The sequence below is a fragment of the Lynx rufus genome, unplaced genomic scaffold, assembly GCF_022079265.1.
Source record: "Lynx rufus isolate CCGP_SWC_20201006 ecotype Redwood Valley unplaced genomic scaffold, mLynRuf1.p SCAF_1, whole genome shotgun sequence".
In the NCBI taxonomy this organism is placed as follows: Eukaryota; Metazoa; Chordata; class Mammalia; order Carnivora; family Felidae; genus Lynx; species Lynx rufus.
The window spans coordinates 82,534,887-82,547,053 of NW_025814823.1; the positions used below are offsets into that span (position 1 = coordinate 82,534,887).

Genomic DNA, 12,167 nt, shown 5'->3' on the forward strand with positions numbered 1-12,167 from the left:
TTTCTGTTGGCTGCTCTCTTCTGTGTGTGGTTTTACTTTCTCAGAGTGAAAAACGTCTACTTCTTTCCGGTTGTTTTGTGTCACTAACACCTGAAGCTTTGCGTTTAACAGAACTGTCATTAGAAGCCTGAGTGTTAGCTCGGACCGTGTCCGGCTGGCACGGATGCGCTGGCACATCCCTCTGGGGCCCTGTGTTCTCAGGGCCTCCCTCCCTCACTGGAGTGTCCTTCTCTAAGTGCTTTCAGTTGGAGACGGGAAGAGTTTTTACATTAACACATGACTTAATGCCATAGTTGGGCTGTTCACTGAGTCCAGGTAAAGAAAATCTATCACAAATATTTAAAATAAATTTTAAAAACTATTGTTGTTCAAAAATTTGAATGATTGTTTCAGATATTTAAATTTTTTTCTCCCTGAATGGCAGGTTCAACTAATGTTAGCTTCCTTGTGTGCATCTCGGCTCGTCCCCACAGAGGCCCTTCTGGAGACGTGGAGATGGGCCTTCGCTGTGATAGTACAGCTGCCTTTGGGTATGAACCCGCCCTGAGCGGAGCTGTCGCTGGTGCGCTGGAGAGTGATGTGCGGCCCTTCCCTTCCGCCTAGGTCACGGAGCTGTTGGATGTGTCCATGGAGCTGGGCTGCTTCCTGGCCGGAGCGCTTATCTCTTCCCAGGGCCACATGGTCACCGAGGAGATCGTGTCTTACATCGAGCCCATCCGTGACTTCCTGGTTATCATTTTCTTCGCCTCCATAGGTAACCTTCCTTGTTTACGTCAGGATGTTTGCAGGGTGTTAGACACCCGCATGGGACTTCTGCAACCTGTTTATGTACATATTTCTATTTATGCAGCAAGAAGTTGCCATAAAAATTGGGGTCTGTGGAGAAATCTTATTAAAAAGAGGGAAAGTTTGCACTTGGGGACATTGATTTGCTGACTGGCTGCCATGGTCTGGGGGCGCTCAAATGCCCTCGGGGGAGGGTGAACCCCACTTTGACTCCACGGGAAAGGCACAGGTGCCCAGCAGGTTAGCGAACTTAAAGGCAACACCCAAATGAGACATTTGGGAAGAAAGGTTACTGTTGATACCAAAACCTCGAACTGCCGTGTCGCGGTGCGCTGCTCTGGAAATGCCCCTTGGTCGAGGAGTGTCTCCATCGGGCACGTCCAGCACAGCACTGCCTTCTGCCCAGAAAGCTCTAGCACTGCATCTATACCCGCCACCGGCTCCGTGCGACCCCAGCAAGGCTGAGCGCGTCAAGAAGCATATCACAAAGTCTGCAGGGAAACTGAGAGTGGAGCACAGAGAGCGGGGGCCGCACATCACTGCATAGCTGCTTTAGTGACAGTGCCCTCGCTGTCCCAAGAGAGGGCCCACTCAGCCTCCTTTCCCGTCCACCCCCCCCCCCTCCCTGGCCATCTGTCCTGTGTCTGGTCTGTCTGTCCCTGTCCCTGTTTCTCTGTGTTTCTGTCCCTCTTGCCCACCCCCTTCACCGCAGCCCCTTCTAGTGCCAGGTGGGCTCCGCTGTGCTGAGTGCTGGGTGATTACCTCCACCCATCGTTCCCCCAGAGGAGTGCTCGTGAGGTCGACAGGCACGAGCTCCCCTGATCAAGTTCCAGGCCACATTGTCCCGGGAGGACCCATCTCGCTGACACGTGTGTCACTTGTGTCCTGCCTGCAGGGCTCCATGCAGTGTGTCCTGGCTAGAAATGAAAATCCTGCAGGCGTGTTATCTAATAGACAAGCTTGCTCTACCCTTCCTCGGGTTAGGGCTCTTGACCTGCTGAGGACTGAGCTATCGAACCAGGCGACAGCCGCACGTGTTTTGCTTTGGTTCTTCACACCCAGTGTTGTCAAGGGGGTTCAGGCGACTGTCCTGCCCCCGAGAGGCCTGTGCACACGCAGGACCTTGCTTTTCCACTGCTCAGGACTGTCTGTCTGTCTGTCTCGGGCTCTAAGCAACACAGAAGTGGACTGTTTGAGACTATGTCTTTCCTTTTCTGCATTTTTGTACCTCAGTGATGTTCACGTGGACTGGGTCCCTGACCCCCTGCCCTATGGCAGGCCCTGTGGAGTCATGAGACCCCGTGGAGGGCCTGCTGGCTGCAGTCAGTCCCGGGCAGGGGGAGCGACCCTGGGATCCCAGCAGCACCAGCAGAAGTGCCAAGGGCCCCGGCCCAGCTCTGAGAAGAGACCGTGTGTGAGCAGCGTGAGCAGAGAGGGGCAGCTTGGGTCCCAGAGTGAAGGAGGGCCCCCCGGCCTGGGTGCAGAGGTGGCATCCAGCATGGGCGCCCTAGAGGGGCAAGACCTCCGGCCGGAGACCCCAGGGGCGGAGACCGGCCTCTTCTCAGCAGTGTGGGTGCCCACCCTCGCAGGACAGGAAGGCCCTAGGCCCACGCACGGCTGGCAGGCAGGTAGGCTGTTAGCCTCTGTGTCCTCCTATGAAGCCTGCTCCTCACCCCCATCCATCAGGCACCCAAATCACGCGTCCCTGAAATACCGCTGCACCCATTCCTTTGTATTAACGAGGCATTGGAGCCGTGACTCAGGCTGCCAAAATGGATGCCAGTGTCTGTGCGGCCCGAGGGAGCCTCTTTATGGCCTGCAGACAGCTGCCTGCTTGCTGGGTCCCCATGTGGCCTTCCCTGGTGTGCAGTGTGCTTGGGGACAGAGACAGAAGCGGAGACCAAGATGGAAAGACAGAGGAATGGAGGCCGGCGGGGACTCCCGTGTCCTCCTCTTCTTCCCGGCACAGTCCTGCTGGGTCAGGCGTCCGCCCTGTGACCTCACGTCATCCCCTGCACCCCCTGGATGCCGTCTCTGGGCGCGCTCACGTGAGGTTATAGCCTCAGCATGTGAATTGGGGGTGGCTCGGCCGTTCAAGCTCCAGAGGCAGAGTCAAGTAGGGCCGGTGAGCCTGCGTGGCCACCATGCCGTCCTGCACGACCACCTCAACGGCTAATTCCCAGGCCCTTCTCACTTTACAAACGAAGCCAGTGACCTGAGTTTTCTTGTTACACACTTTTCAGCAAGGATTTCATTCTCTCCTTGGGTTCCCCTCCCTGGGACGCAGAGAGGAATTCAGAAGTGGGTACTGCCCGTTCCTCATTCTTGGAGGTGCCCTGGAGGCCATGGGCACATGTGGGGTGTGATGGCTCATGTGCGAGGTGACCACGTGCCACGTTCTCATTCATCCCCCAAATGCACATCTGCAGATAGAGGCCGGGAGGTGTGTGATGGGTGTGCAGAGCCTGTCCCGCTGTGCCATCCCAGGGACACCCTCAGCACTTGGTGGAAATGCAAATGATGAGTGGCCGTAAGCAGAAAAGCTACAGGGCGACTGGTGTGCCCTTTTGTCACCAGTGCACACGGCAGTTGCGCCAACATGGATTGGGTCTCTGTCCCTGAGCATCGTGCGGTCCTGTGATGATCCGTGTCTCCACCCTCAGAGTAGAACACCTCTGCTGTCTGGTTTGCGTGCCTGGGCTGGGTGCTCCCGGTGCAGCCGGGGCCCGCAGGGTCCGCAGCGCTGCACCATGTGCCTGGCATGGGACCCCACTTATCCTCGGGAGAGGGGAGGCCCCTGAGCTTTGAGGCAGGGCAGTGACACAACCACATCCTGGGGGCGGGGGATGCAGGTGAGCAGGGACCACCGCTCCCTGGTCACATCCATGTGACGGGCTTGGTCAGGTGTGTCCCTCCGCGTTGTGGGCTTGTTTCCATCGGGGGTGTGTGGGTGGCAGCGTGGCGAGTACGAGGAACACAGGTACAGCCAGAGGTGGTCTTGGACTCACGGTGTAGGAGGGCTGGGGGTCGAGGACTCGGGAGACAGCTCGGTAGGAGAGAGGCCAGGTGTGCCCTAGGCAGTCGTCGGGGCTCGGGGAGCACTGTGGGTCTGGGAGGTGGAGGCTGGGCAGAGCCAGGAAGTGGGGGAGGAGGCTGGGGCTCCAGGCAGGTGCTCGACAGCAGTCCCCAGCACTGTGCTAGGGGTGGCCTGGGTGGTTGCTGCTGAATTTGGAGAAAGAGGAAACCGTTCTTGGAGCAAATGGGTCCTTACTTATATCTGTATCTCTGAGTAAAACAAGTAGACACATGAAGGGGCCACATGTGTCATGACATGGGGTCCATGTGCTCGTGAGGAGAAGGCCCAGTCAGCCCTGAGCTCCTCAGGGATGGGGGGCCGGGTACACACCGGTCCTGCCCGGCCGCTGAATAAAGAAGGGCCCACCAGCACCCGTCCCTCGTCTCGGTACTGCAGGCACTGACGGCAGCAGGAGGAACATGTACGGCAGGGCAGCCGGCGGCCATGTGGCCAGGATTCCTCTCCTGTGGCTTCCCCCCGCCCACCCCCAGTTTCTAGGCCCCGGGGGTGTCTGCATCTTGGACAGAACGTTTTCACAGAGGAAAGCAGACTTCACGGCTGCTTGCTGTCACTTTTTGCCGAGTCCTGGGAGACAAGTCTGGTAGAGGGAGGCACTGGCGCCCGGGCCGCTTTCCCCACGGTGAACGCTGGCATAAGCCATAAACACAGGGCGCCGTAGGGTTGCGCTCACAGGTGCCCTCGTCCGTGGAGAGGACATGAGGAAGCCTGAGGGTCATGGGCTCCGCTGAGGACTGGCCGTGTAGTCCTCCGAGAATGACCGTGTCCCTCCTTCCCTGCACAGGCCTCCACGTGTTCCCCACTTTCGTGGCGTACGAGCTCACTGTCCTGATGGTCCTCACGCTGTCGGTGGTGATCATGAAGGTACTGATTCTTCTTTGCGGTAAAATTTCTGTCATGTTGGTTGTATGTGACCCTGAGTCTGCAAAGCGCATCACGGCCACTTACCCGGAGCCCCTCCCCTCGCCCAGCAGTCTGTGGACTGGGTGAGTTAGGACCAGGCCGTCGGGTTTGTTTTCCTACACCTGTCTCAGAACTGGGCATATTGGGAATTGGGAGTCACAAAAGCTGGACCAGGAGAAGGCACTCTGGGCAGCCCGTCTCCACAGGACCCTTGCTCCTGGCCTTTTCTCCCGCATGAGTCCAAAGACCCACAGGCCAGTGAGTAGCACGTACACATGTACATCTTGCGTTCGTGTGTTTTGAAAGTATCGTTGTGTTTGTACTCACTGAGTGGGCTATCAGGAGAAGACAGGACTCAGGAACACCAGGTGGGAGAGACACACAGGGCAGGGAGTGCAGGACGGGGCTCAGAGCCCCCTACCTGTGCCAGCCCCTTGCAGACCACAGTTCCCTCACAACCACAGATGATTGAGTTGTGTTAGCATTTATTTCAGGGTCCGATTACCTGTTCAGTAGCTGCCTGGCTCTGCGGATGATAAAAGTTGATTTCAAATATTTCTACTGGAAGGAGTCAGAATCCCTGCTGGGCCTCCAGCCCCAGCTGCTCCCCTCTAGCTTTGCTTACAAGAGAGAGACCATGCTCTCATTGGAAAGTAAAATTCTTTCTTGAATGCTGCTGACTGGTGTGGGGGGAAAGCCTAGTTAGCTGCCCGTGAACCCCTACCCTTGATTGCGCATTTTTCAGCCTGGTCTCATTTCAGACACTCTGTGTTCATTGGGTGCCTCTGCACATGTCCCCTCAGTGTCAGGAGGGCCCCCCTCTGTTTTCTGCATGGCAGTCAGTAATGCGGATGCTCTTGCAGTTTGCCCTGGCCGCCCTGGTCTTGTCTGTCCTCCTGCCGAAGAGCAGCCAGTACATCAAGTGGATTGTGGCTGCGGGGCTGGCACAGGTCAGCGAGTTCTCTTTTGTCCTGGGGAGCAGAGCACGCAGAGCTGGGATCATTTCTCGGGAGGTGAGTCCGCACACACCCTCTGTGCGTGTTTAGGGTGCCCCGTCCTTCACACCCCCCACGCTGGCATTGGAGCACCTTCCCTGCAGCTGCCTGCAGCTGGCATGGGTCTGGGGGGTCTGCCTCTGGGCGGCTGCGGAGGTGGGGTCCTGCTGCCTCTCACACAGGTGTGCAGGTTTGGGGTCAAAGTCTCCAGAACCGTCAGCATGCCCTCTGCAGCAGAGACTGTGAAGTCTCTGTCATATCTCTGGCAAAAAGAAGAAAACTAAATCTTAAAGCGCCATCGCCAGTTTGCGTATTAGTAATGGCCTTGGTGCACGGCTATCAGCCAGGCTGACGGCCGTATCCTTCCTGATGCACGCGTGAGGGGCATCACCGCATCTTGGGTTGCACGCAGAAACCACGTAAAAGGCACAACTGGAACGTTGTTTGTGAAGGTACCCGGTTGGTTTAGGGGTTTTTCTTGCAAAGTACATGGCAGCATTTGCCCACTTGTAAAAGGGAGTGAGAGTCGCTGTCAGAAGTGCTTCTGATGAGGTCCCTCCTCCCCCTACCACACTTTTTTTTTTTTTCAACGTTTTTATTTATTTTTGGGACAGAGAGAGACAGAGCATGAATTGGGGAGGGGCAGAGAGAGAGGGAGACACAGAATCGGAAACAGGCTCCAGGCTCTGAGCCATCAGCCCAGAGCCTGATGCGGGGCTCGAACTCACGGACCGCGAGATCGTGACCTGGCTGAAGTCGGACGCTTAACCGACTGCGCCACCCAGGCGCCCCTTCCCCTACCACACTTTTAAGCGCATGCAGGCCTGGGCCTTCTGTGCAGCTCCTGAAGGTGAGCCCCCCACTTCCCATTGGCCTTCTTTGCCTCTGCCTCTGGTCCGTTCATCCTGGGCCTGGCTCTCTCGTGTGCCCTGTGCTGGCTGTGCGCACGCCTGTGTGCGTGAGTTCCTGTGCACACCCACCTGATCCTGTGTGCTTTCCTTACTTTCTGTCCAGTTTTGTCATGTGCTCTTTTCAAACTGGCCGTGAATTAGAACTTGAGGAGTATCATCTGATGACCCGTGCTTGTCACTTTAAATTTGGCAAGCAGGACGTTTGTGTTTGGCTGTGGTCTGTGGGTGGTGGCCCCCCACCCCAGGTGTAAATAGGCCACGGTCTGTTGTCTACCACGGCAGGAGTTAGTGTCCTTCAGGACAGGGCCAGGTGACTAATTCAGTGTTAGCTCCAAGTGATCTGAGGACAGGTGACGTGCTAACTAGGAACGTTTCACAATTAAAGTAGAGCGTCACTGTTTGAGTAAAAGCCGGGTGGATGTTACAGGAACTTTGTTGTTGATGCAGGGATAAATGTCGGGTGACAGCGTAGAGGGAGCCTGGACCCCCTGCTCTGAACGGGTGGCTCTCTGAGAGATAGCCTGTGTGCTGTGGCCGGAAGACCATACACCTTTCACACACTCGCAGCCGTGGGGACCAGCTCACATCTGTAGTTCTCAGCTTAGAAACACTGTGGTTTGTACACATACAAGTTCATGAATGGTAGTTCCTACTTAAACTTGATTTGACCCTTTACCCTTCTGCACCTGTTTTCATTTTGCCCTTTCTGATGCCTGTGCGAGCACGTGTGAACGTGTGGGGCTGTTCTTGAAGCCAAGACAGGAGTCTGCCTCCTGCCCTCAGTCTGCTGCCCCCCTTAACAGGGAGCATCCCTCCCTGGGGAATTCTGTTGCCAGTAAGGCTCGCCTCACCACGTGATGCCCCCAGTATTCGCTTCTGCACACCTGCTCCCTAAATTGGGCCGAATGAATGTGGAAGTTCCTCTTAGTACCTGTGACCTGCTAGTAACTCTCAGGATTAAAGTTGTCTCCTTGTGTCTGTGAGTGTGAGGAAGACAGGATGAGTCTAGATACTGACACCGCTGCAGAAGAACGAACTCTGCACAGGCTCTGTCCGAGACCTGTCCTGAGGCTGTGTGCTCCCCATGAGAGCCCCCAGGGGGTCAGCCCGAGGGTGACCCAGTGTGCACCATGATGCATCATCTCAGGGCACCTCACATCCAAATCTACCTGTGCCTGTGGCCATACGGGGTGTGCAGGTGCACCTTGGTCCTGAGTGTGACCACCCCAGCCTTACCTGTTGCAAGTGTACTTCCTAGTCCTGAGTGTGACAGTCTTACTTGTTGCAGGTGTACCTCCTAATCCTGAGTGTGACCACCCTCAGTCTTTTACTGGCCCCAGTTCTGTGGAAAGCCGCAATCACAAGGTGTGTGCCTCGGCCAGAGAGACGGTCAAGTCTTTGAGGCACCAAGAGGGTACACAGCTTCGGGAGCTGACCCCCGTGTGGAACCGGACATTTGGGACACGTCCAGGACCGCATGTCCCTGTGAGCCCCTTGCCTCGGGGACAGAGCGCTCCATTGGAGGGGGCTTCCAGTCTGCCCAGTGTGACAACTATTACTGCTATGGTTTTGAGACTTCCAGACTAATTTGTTACATTCAGTTGATCATGCACAGTATATAATAACACGCTGCACCTTACGGATCACCTTGACTGTTCTGCCTGGATGTGCCTTTTTTCCTGAAGTTAATGTTAACTTTCTATTGTCAATTCATCAGTTCATGATTTTTTGGTAAAAAAAAAAAAAAAAAAAAAAAAAAATCAGAAGGGTTTTTATTTATTTAGCTTTTGTGTCATAATCTCTTGGTCATTATTCATGATTAAACATTTCTGTGATGTGCAATTTTAATTCTAGCAGTGAGTTTGGAAAGTAAGTTTAATCCTTACTGCCTGTGTTTTCTAAAATGACAAATACCTTTTAAATGTCTATTTGTTTTTATTACAATAATTTTAAATAAAACACTCATGTCATTTTTTAAATTAGGTATATCATTCTTTTAAAATAATTGTTTTGAAAAAAGTATTTGTTTTGAATCACAAGAATATGCATGCTTTAATAAAGATTATTTATGATCAGAGTAATTAATTGAAATTTTTTGGAATTTTTTTAGATTTCTGTGTTAGATTAATCTTTGCCAATTCTTAAAAATTTGGATGATTTGTATTTTGCCACATTATTCTCTAAGAGACCAAATTAATACAGTGCTATTTGCAAAACCTAAGTTGTACCTTTGAATTTTAAAGTGTATTTGGTGATTGTATGCCCCGTTTCAGCAAACCCATGGCTGAAGACCTGATTCTTACAGATCTCCCTGAGGGGAGCTCAGAGTGGAGTGTTCCTAGAACTATTGGCTTTAAGAGCCTCACAATTTGACCAAAACCCTTGGAGTACAGGGACAGACCCCTTAGGTACAATTCTGTGTCGCAGGTACAATTATGGAGTGCGGTGACATAAATTCAAACACTTGAAGGTGAAGTGAAGTGTATCTAGTCGGAAGTGAGTCAGTGGAGAAATGGTGTAAACATCTGCCTTGAAAACAGCATTGGTTTTATTTATTTCTGTGTTGTAGTAGGTGAGTGCCACTCCCTCCGGACCACTGGTGTGGACACAGCACAGCAGGCTCATCTGACGGTCTGTGAGGCTTTATCTCACCTGTCCGCGTGCCTCTGGCCCAGCAATCTGGAATCCACCGAGGGCTGGTCTCTGGGGTGCGTTTTATTCCATTTGATATCTCCAGCACCGAAGAGCAGAGCCAGGAGCTCACCACATCTTGTTGACAGTTTGGCCCCAGAACGTGGCGTGTGGCGCTAATGTCACAGCGTGAGAATGGCTCATAAAGATGCCAAGAGGGCATGCCTCCTGAAGACCTCTGCCTGCAGGACACTCTCCTTGGAGGGTCCCAGAGCCCCTCCCTTCCCCCACCGGATTGGGTCCCATGCTCACTCTCCCTTCCTCATCCGGACTTGCAGGGCACAGAGCTCTTGGTCTCCGTGCCTTCACACGCACCCCTGCAGACCGCCTGTGTGCGTGGGCGTGGCTAGAAAGTGTGGGGCAAGTCCTGCCGTAGAGCTCTGTAGAGCCACAAAGAACGAAAGCCACCAGCTGAAAGCAAGTGCCTCGTTGGGTTCCCCGCATGCTCACCTGGGTGGTCAGCGGGCACACCCTGAGCTGTAGCCCGACACTGCTGACCCCCTGTGTTCCAACCTGCTGGCACCCGGAGGCCTTCCTCCCTGTGGGCCTGAGCGCCGCCCCCTAAACTTCCGTGACAGGGCGAGGTAGACCCCTCCCTCGGTCTGCAGGGCCCAGAGCCCCACACGAAGAATTCCTCTCAGCCTGAAGGAACCCACGGGATGGTGTGCAGCACCGGCACCGTGTGCCCTCATGGAGGAAGGTGAAGACCGCGCACCTCTCGTGGGAGGTCAGTGGGGAGAGGAGCTTGCATTGATTTGCTCACACGACAGACACAGGCGAGCCTTCGTGAAGCACGGCCCATGCACACAGCAGGCAGAGAGGTTGCAGGTGGAGGCAGAGCCTGGCCCATGCAGGAGACACGCCAAGGAATAGCCAACGACACCCAGGAAGTGGGCGGGTCGGAGCGTCTGGGGGAGGCGCAGGGGCGCGGGGCTAGCAGGTGCTCAGTGGACAGAGGTCAGCGTGCGGGGCGCCTCCTCCACAGCCCCTGACCACAGGCCCTGGACGTGGTGCAGCAGAGTGCCCCTGGCGTCGCCCTCGGAGCATGAATCCGTGGTTGGAGTGGCCAAGCGCCAGACCCCAGGCAGCGAGGCAGCGAGGCAGCGAGGCTTTGCGGCTTCACGTCCTGTGTGAGGGCACAGAGGCGACCGGCATCTGCTAAGGACACAATGTCTCCTGGGCCCCAAATGGTCCTGATGTGCTGGAGCCGAGGGTGGGGAAGGTGAGGCAGGCTCAGGAGCAGCTGCAGGGCACGTATGGCAGCCCTGGTGCCGGGAACCCATGGGGCACAGGCACGGTAGAGCTGTGGCCTGGGGTGAGGCCAGGGCCCCCCATCGGGCATGTGCAGGTGGTGGTTCCTCTGGGAGACCGGCAGGGACAGGCGTTCGAGGACACTCGTGACGGTGAAGAAGGAGAGGCCAGGGCAAGCGGGCTCTGTGGGGTGGGCGACTGCTCTGGTGTCCAACTCTGGAGCTCTTGCTGGCTCCCCGGCACCCCTGGGGCATTGCTGCTGCCCGGCCTTGGCCTGAGGCCTGAATGTCGGGAGGCCCTTCCACTCCGCCCAGTCCAGATCCCGTACATCTGTCAGCCGAGACCCCAGAGCCCCGTGCTCCTCCTCTGTGATCGCAGCCCCGGCCCCGCCATACGTCCTCAGCCATCTGGGAAATTGCTAGCACCCCGCCCACCCGGGGCCACGGCTTCAGGACGCCTTGTGCAGCTGCACCTGCGCCAACACTTGGCTCCAAGACTGGCGGTGGAAAGTCTGTGCCCCTGTGCTCGCAAGATGGATGGAGAAATCAGCTGGGTCCGTTTCCATCATCTCATCCAGGAAGAGCGAGGCCTGCCTTTCCCTGAGAGCAAGCAGGGCCTGGTGTCCTCACTGCTGTCCCACTGGTGTCCTTGCTGACGTCCCTCGCCTGGTGAGAGGAGCCCTTTGCTTTGCTGGGTTTAGGGATGGACGGTGCACATGAGGGATGTGCTGAAGGGTCGAGCGGCTGTCGGCCGATGGCAGGACCCCGGCCCCATCACCCCAGGGGCTCGTGAGGGCGCCAACTGAACCCTGACCCTGACCCTGCTGCCTGCAGAGCCTGCCCACACCTGCCTTTGCAGCATGAAGAATCAAGAAACACTGCATGTTGTTTAGGAATTTGGGGGAAACACGCCTGGGGAAGGCTGGTGGCAGGCCCTTCTAGAGGAGCCAGCTTCACCCACATCCTCTGTGCTTGCAGTGAGGACACTTGCTGCCTTTACAACCTCCCGTTAGGGCCACTGGGCGGCTCAGGTCACAATCTCAAGGTTCATGGGCTCAAGTCCTGCCTTGGGCTCTGTGCTGACAGCGCGGAGTTGGGATTCTCTCTCTTTCCCTCTCTCTCAGCCCCTCCCCTGCTGGCTCGCTCTCGAAATACGAAAATAAACATTAAAAATAATAAAAAATATATAAAACTCCTGTCAGAAGCTGTTCCTCACATTCAGGCCATGTCCGTGTCGTCTGCGTAGGCGTGGTCGCCACAGGAAACTATGAGGCTGCCGAGGCGCCCCTGCCTCCCGGGCCCTGCAGAGTTCACCACGTGCTCGCTTCCTTCCCTGAGGCGCGAATGCTCTCGCAGAATCGCTACTTGCTGTGGTCTTTTTCTCGACCACGTTTCTGACTCATCCTGATGCGGAGTTTGATGCAGACATTCTCACTGCCCTGACTGTCCCTGCCGAGAAGACAATGCAAGTGTCACCTCCAGTTTCCCAACATTGTCCCGTGGAATAGTTTGGGAAATGCTTAGCCAGGGAGGAGGC

The 12,167-nt window shown here is 55.7% G+C and overlaps 1 protein-coding gene across 5 annotated transcripts in view; it reads left to right on the forward strand.

Moving 5' to 3' along the window:
• The window catches only part of TMCO3 (transmembrane and coiled-coil domains 3), a 51,326-nt gene extending 42,679 nt beyond the window's left edge, over positions 1-8,647 (forward strand). For 4 of the 5 annotated variants that reach the window (XM_047082066.1, XM_047082046.1, XM_047082059.1 and 1 more), the window contains 4 exons: positions 604-754; positions 4,665-4,744; positions 5,647-5,796; positions 7,978-8,647. In XM_047082066.1, coding sequence (XP_046938022.1) covers positions 604-754; positions 4,665-4,744; positions 5,647-5,796; positions 7,978-8,091 — 495 coding nt within the window. In that variant the 3' untranslated portion in view covers positions 8,092-8,647. The remainder of the gene's footprint in view (positions 1-603; positions 755-4,664; positions 4,745-5,646; positions 5,797-7,977) is intronic. The other variant, XM_047082074.1, reaches the window with a different exon arrangement.
• Positions 8,648-12,167: the final 3,520 nt, after the last annotated feature.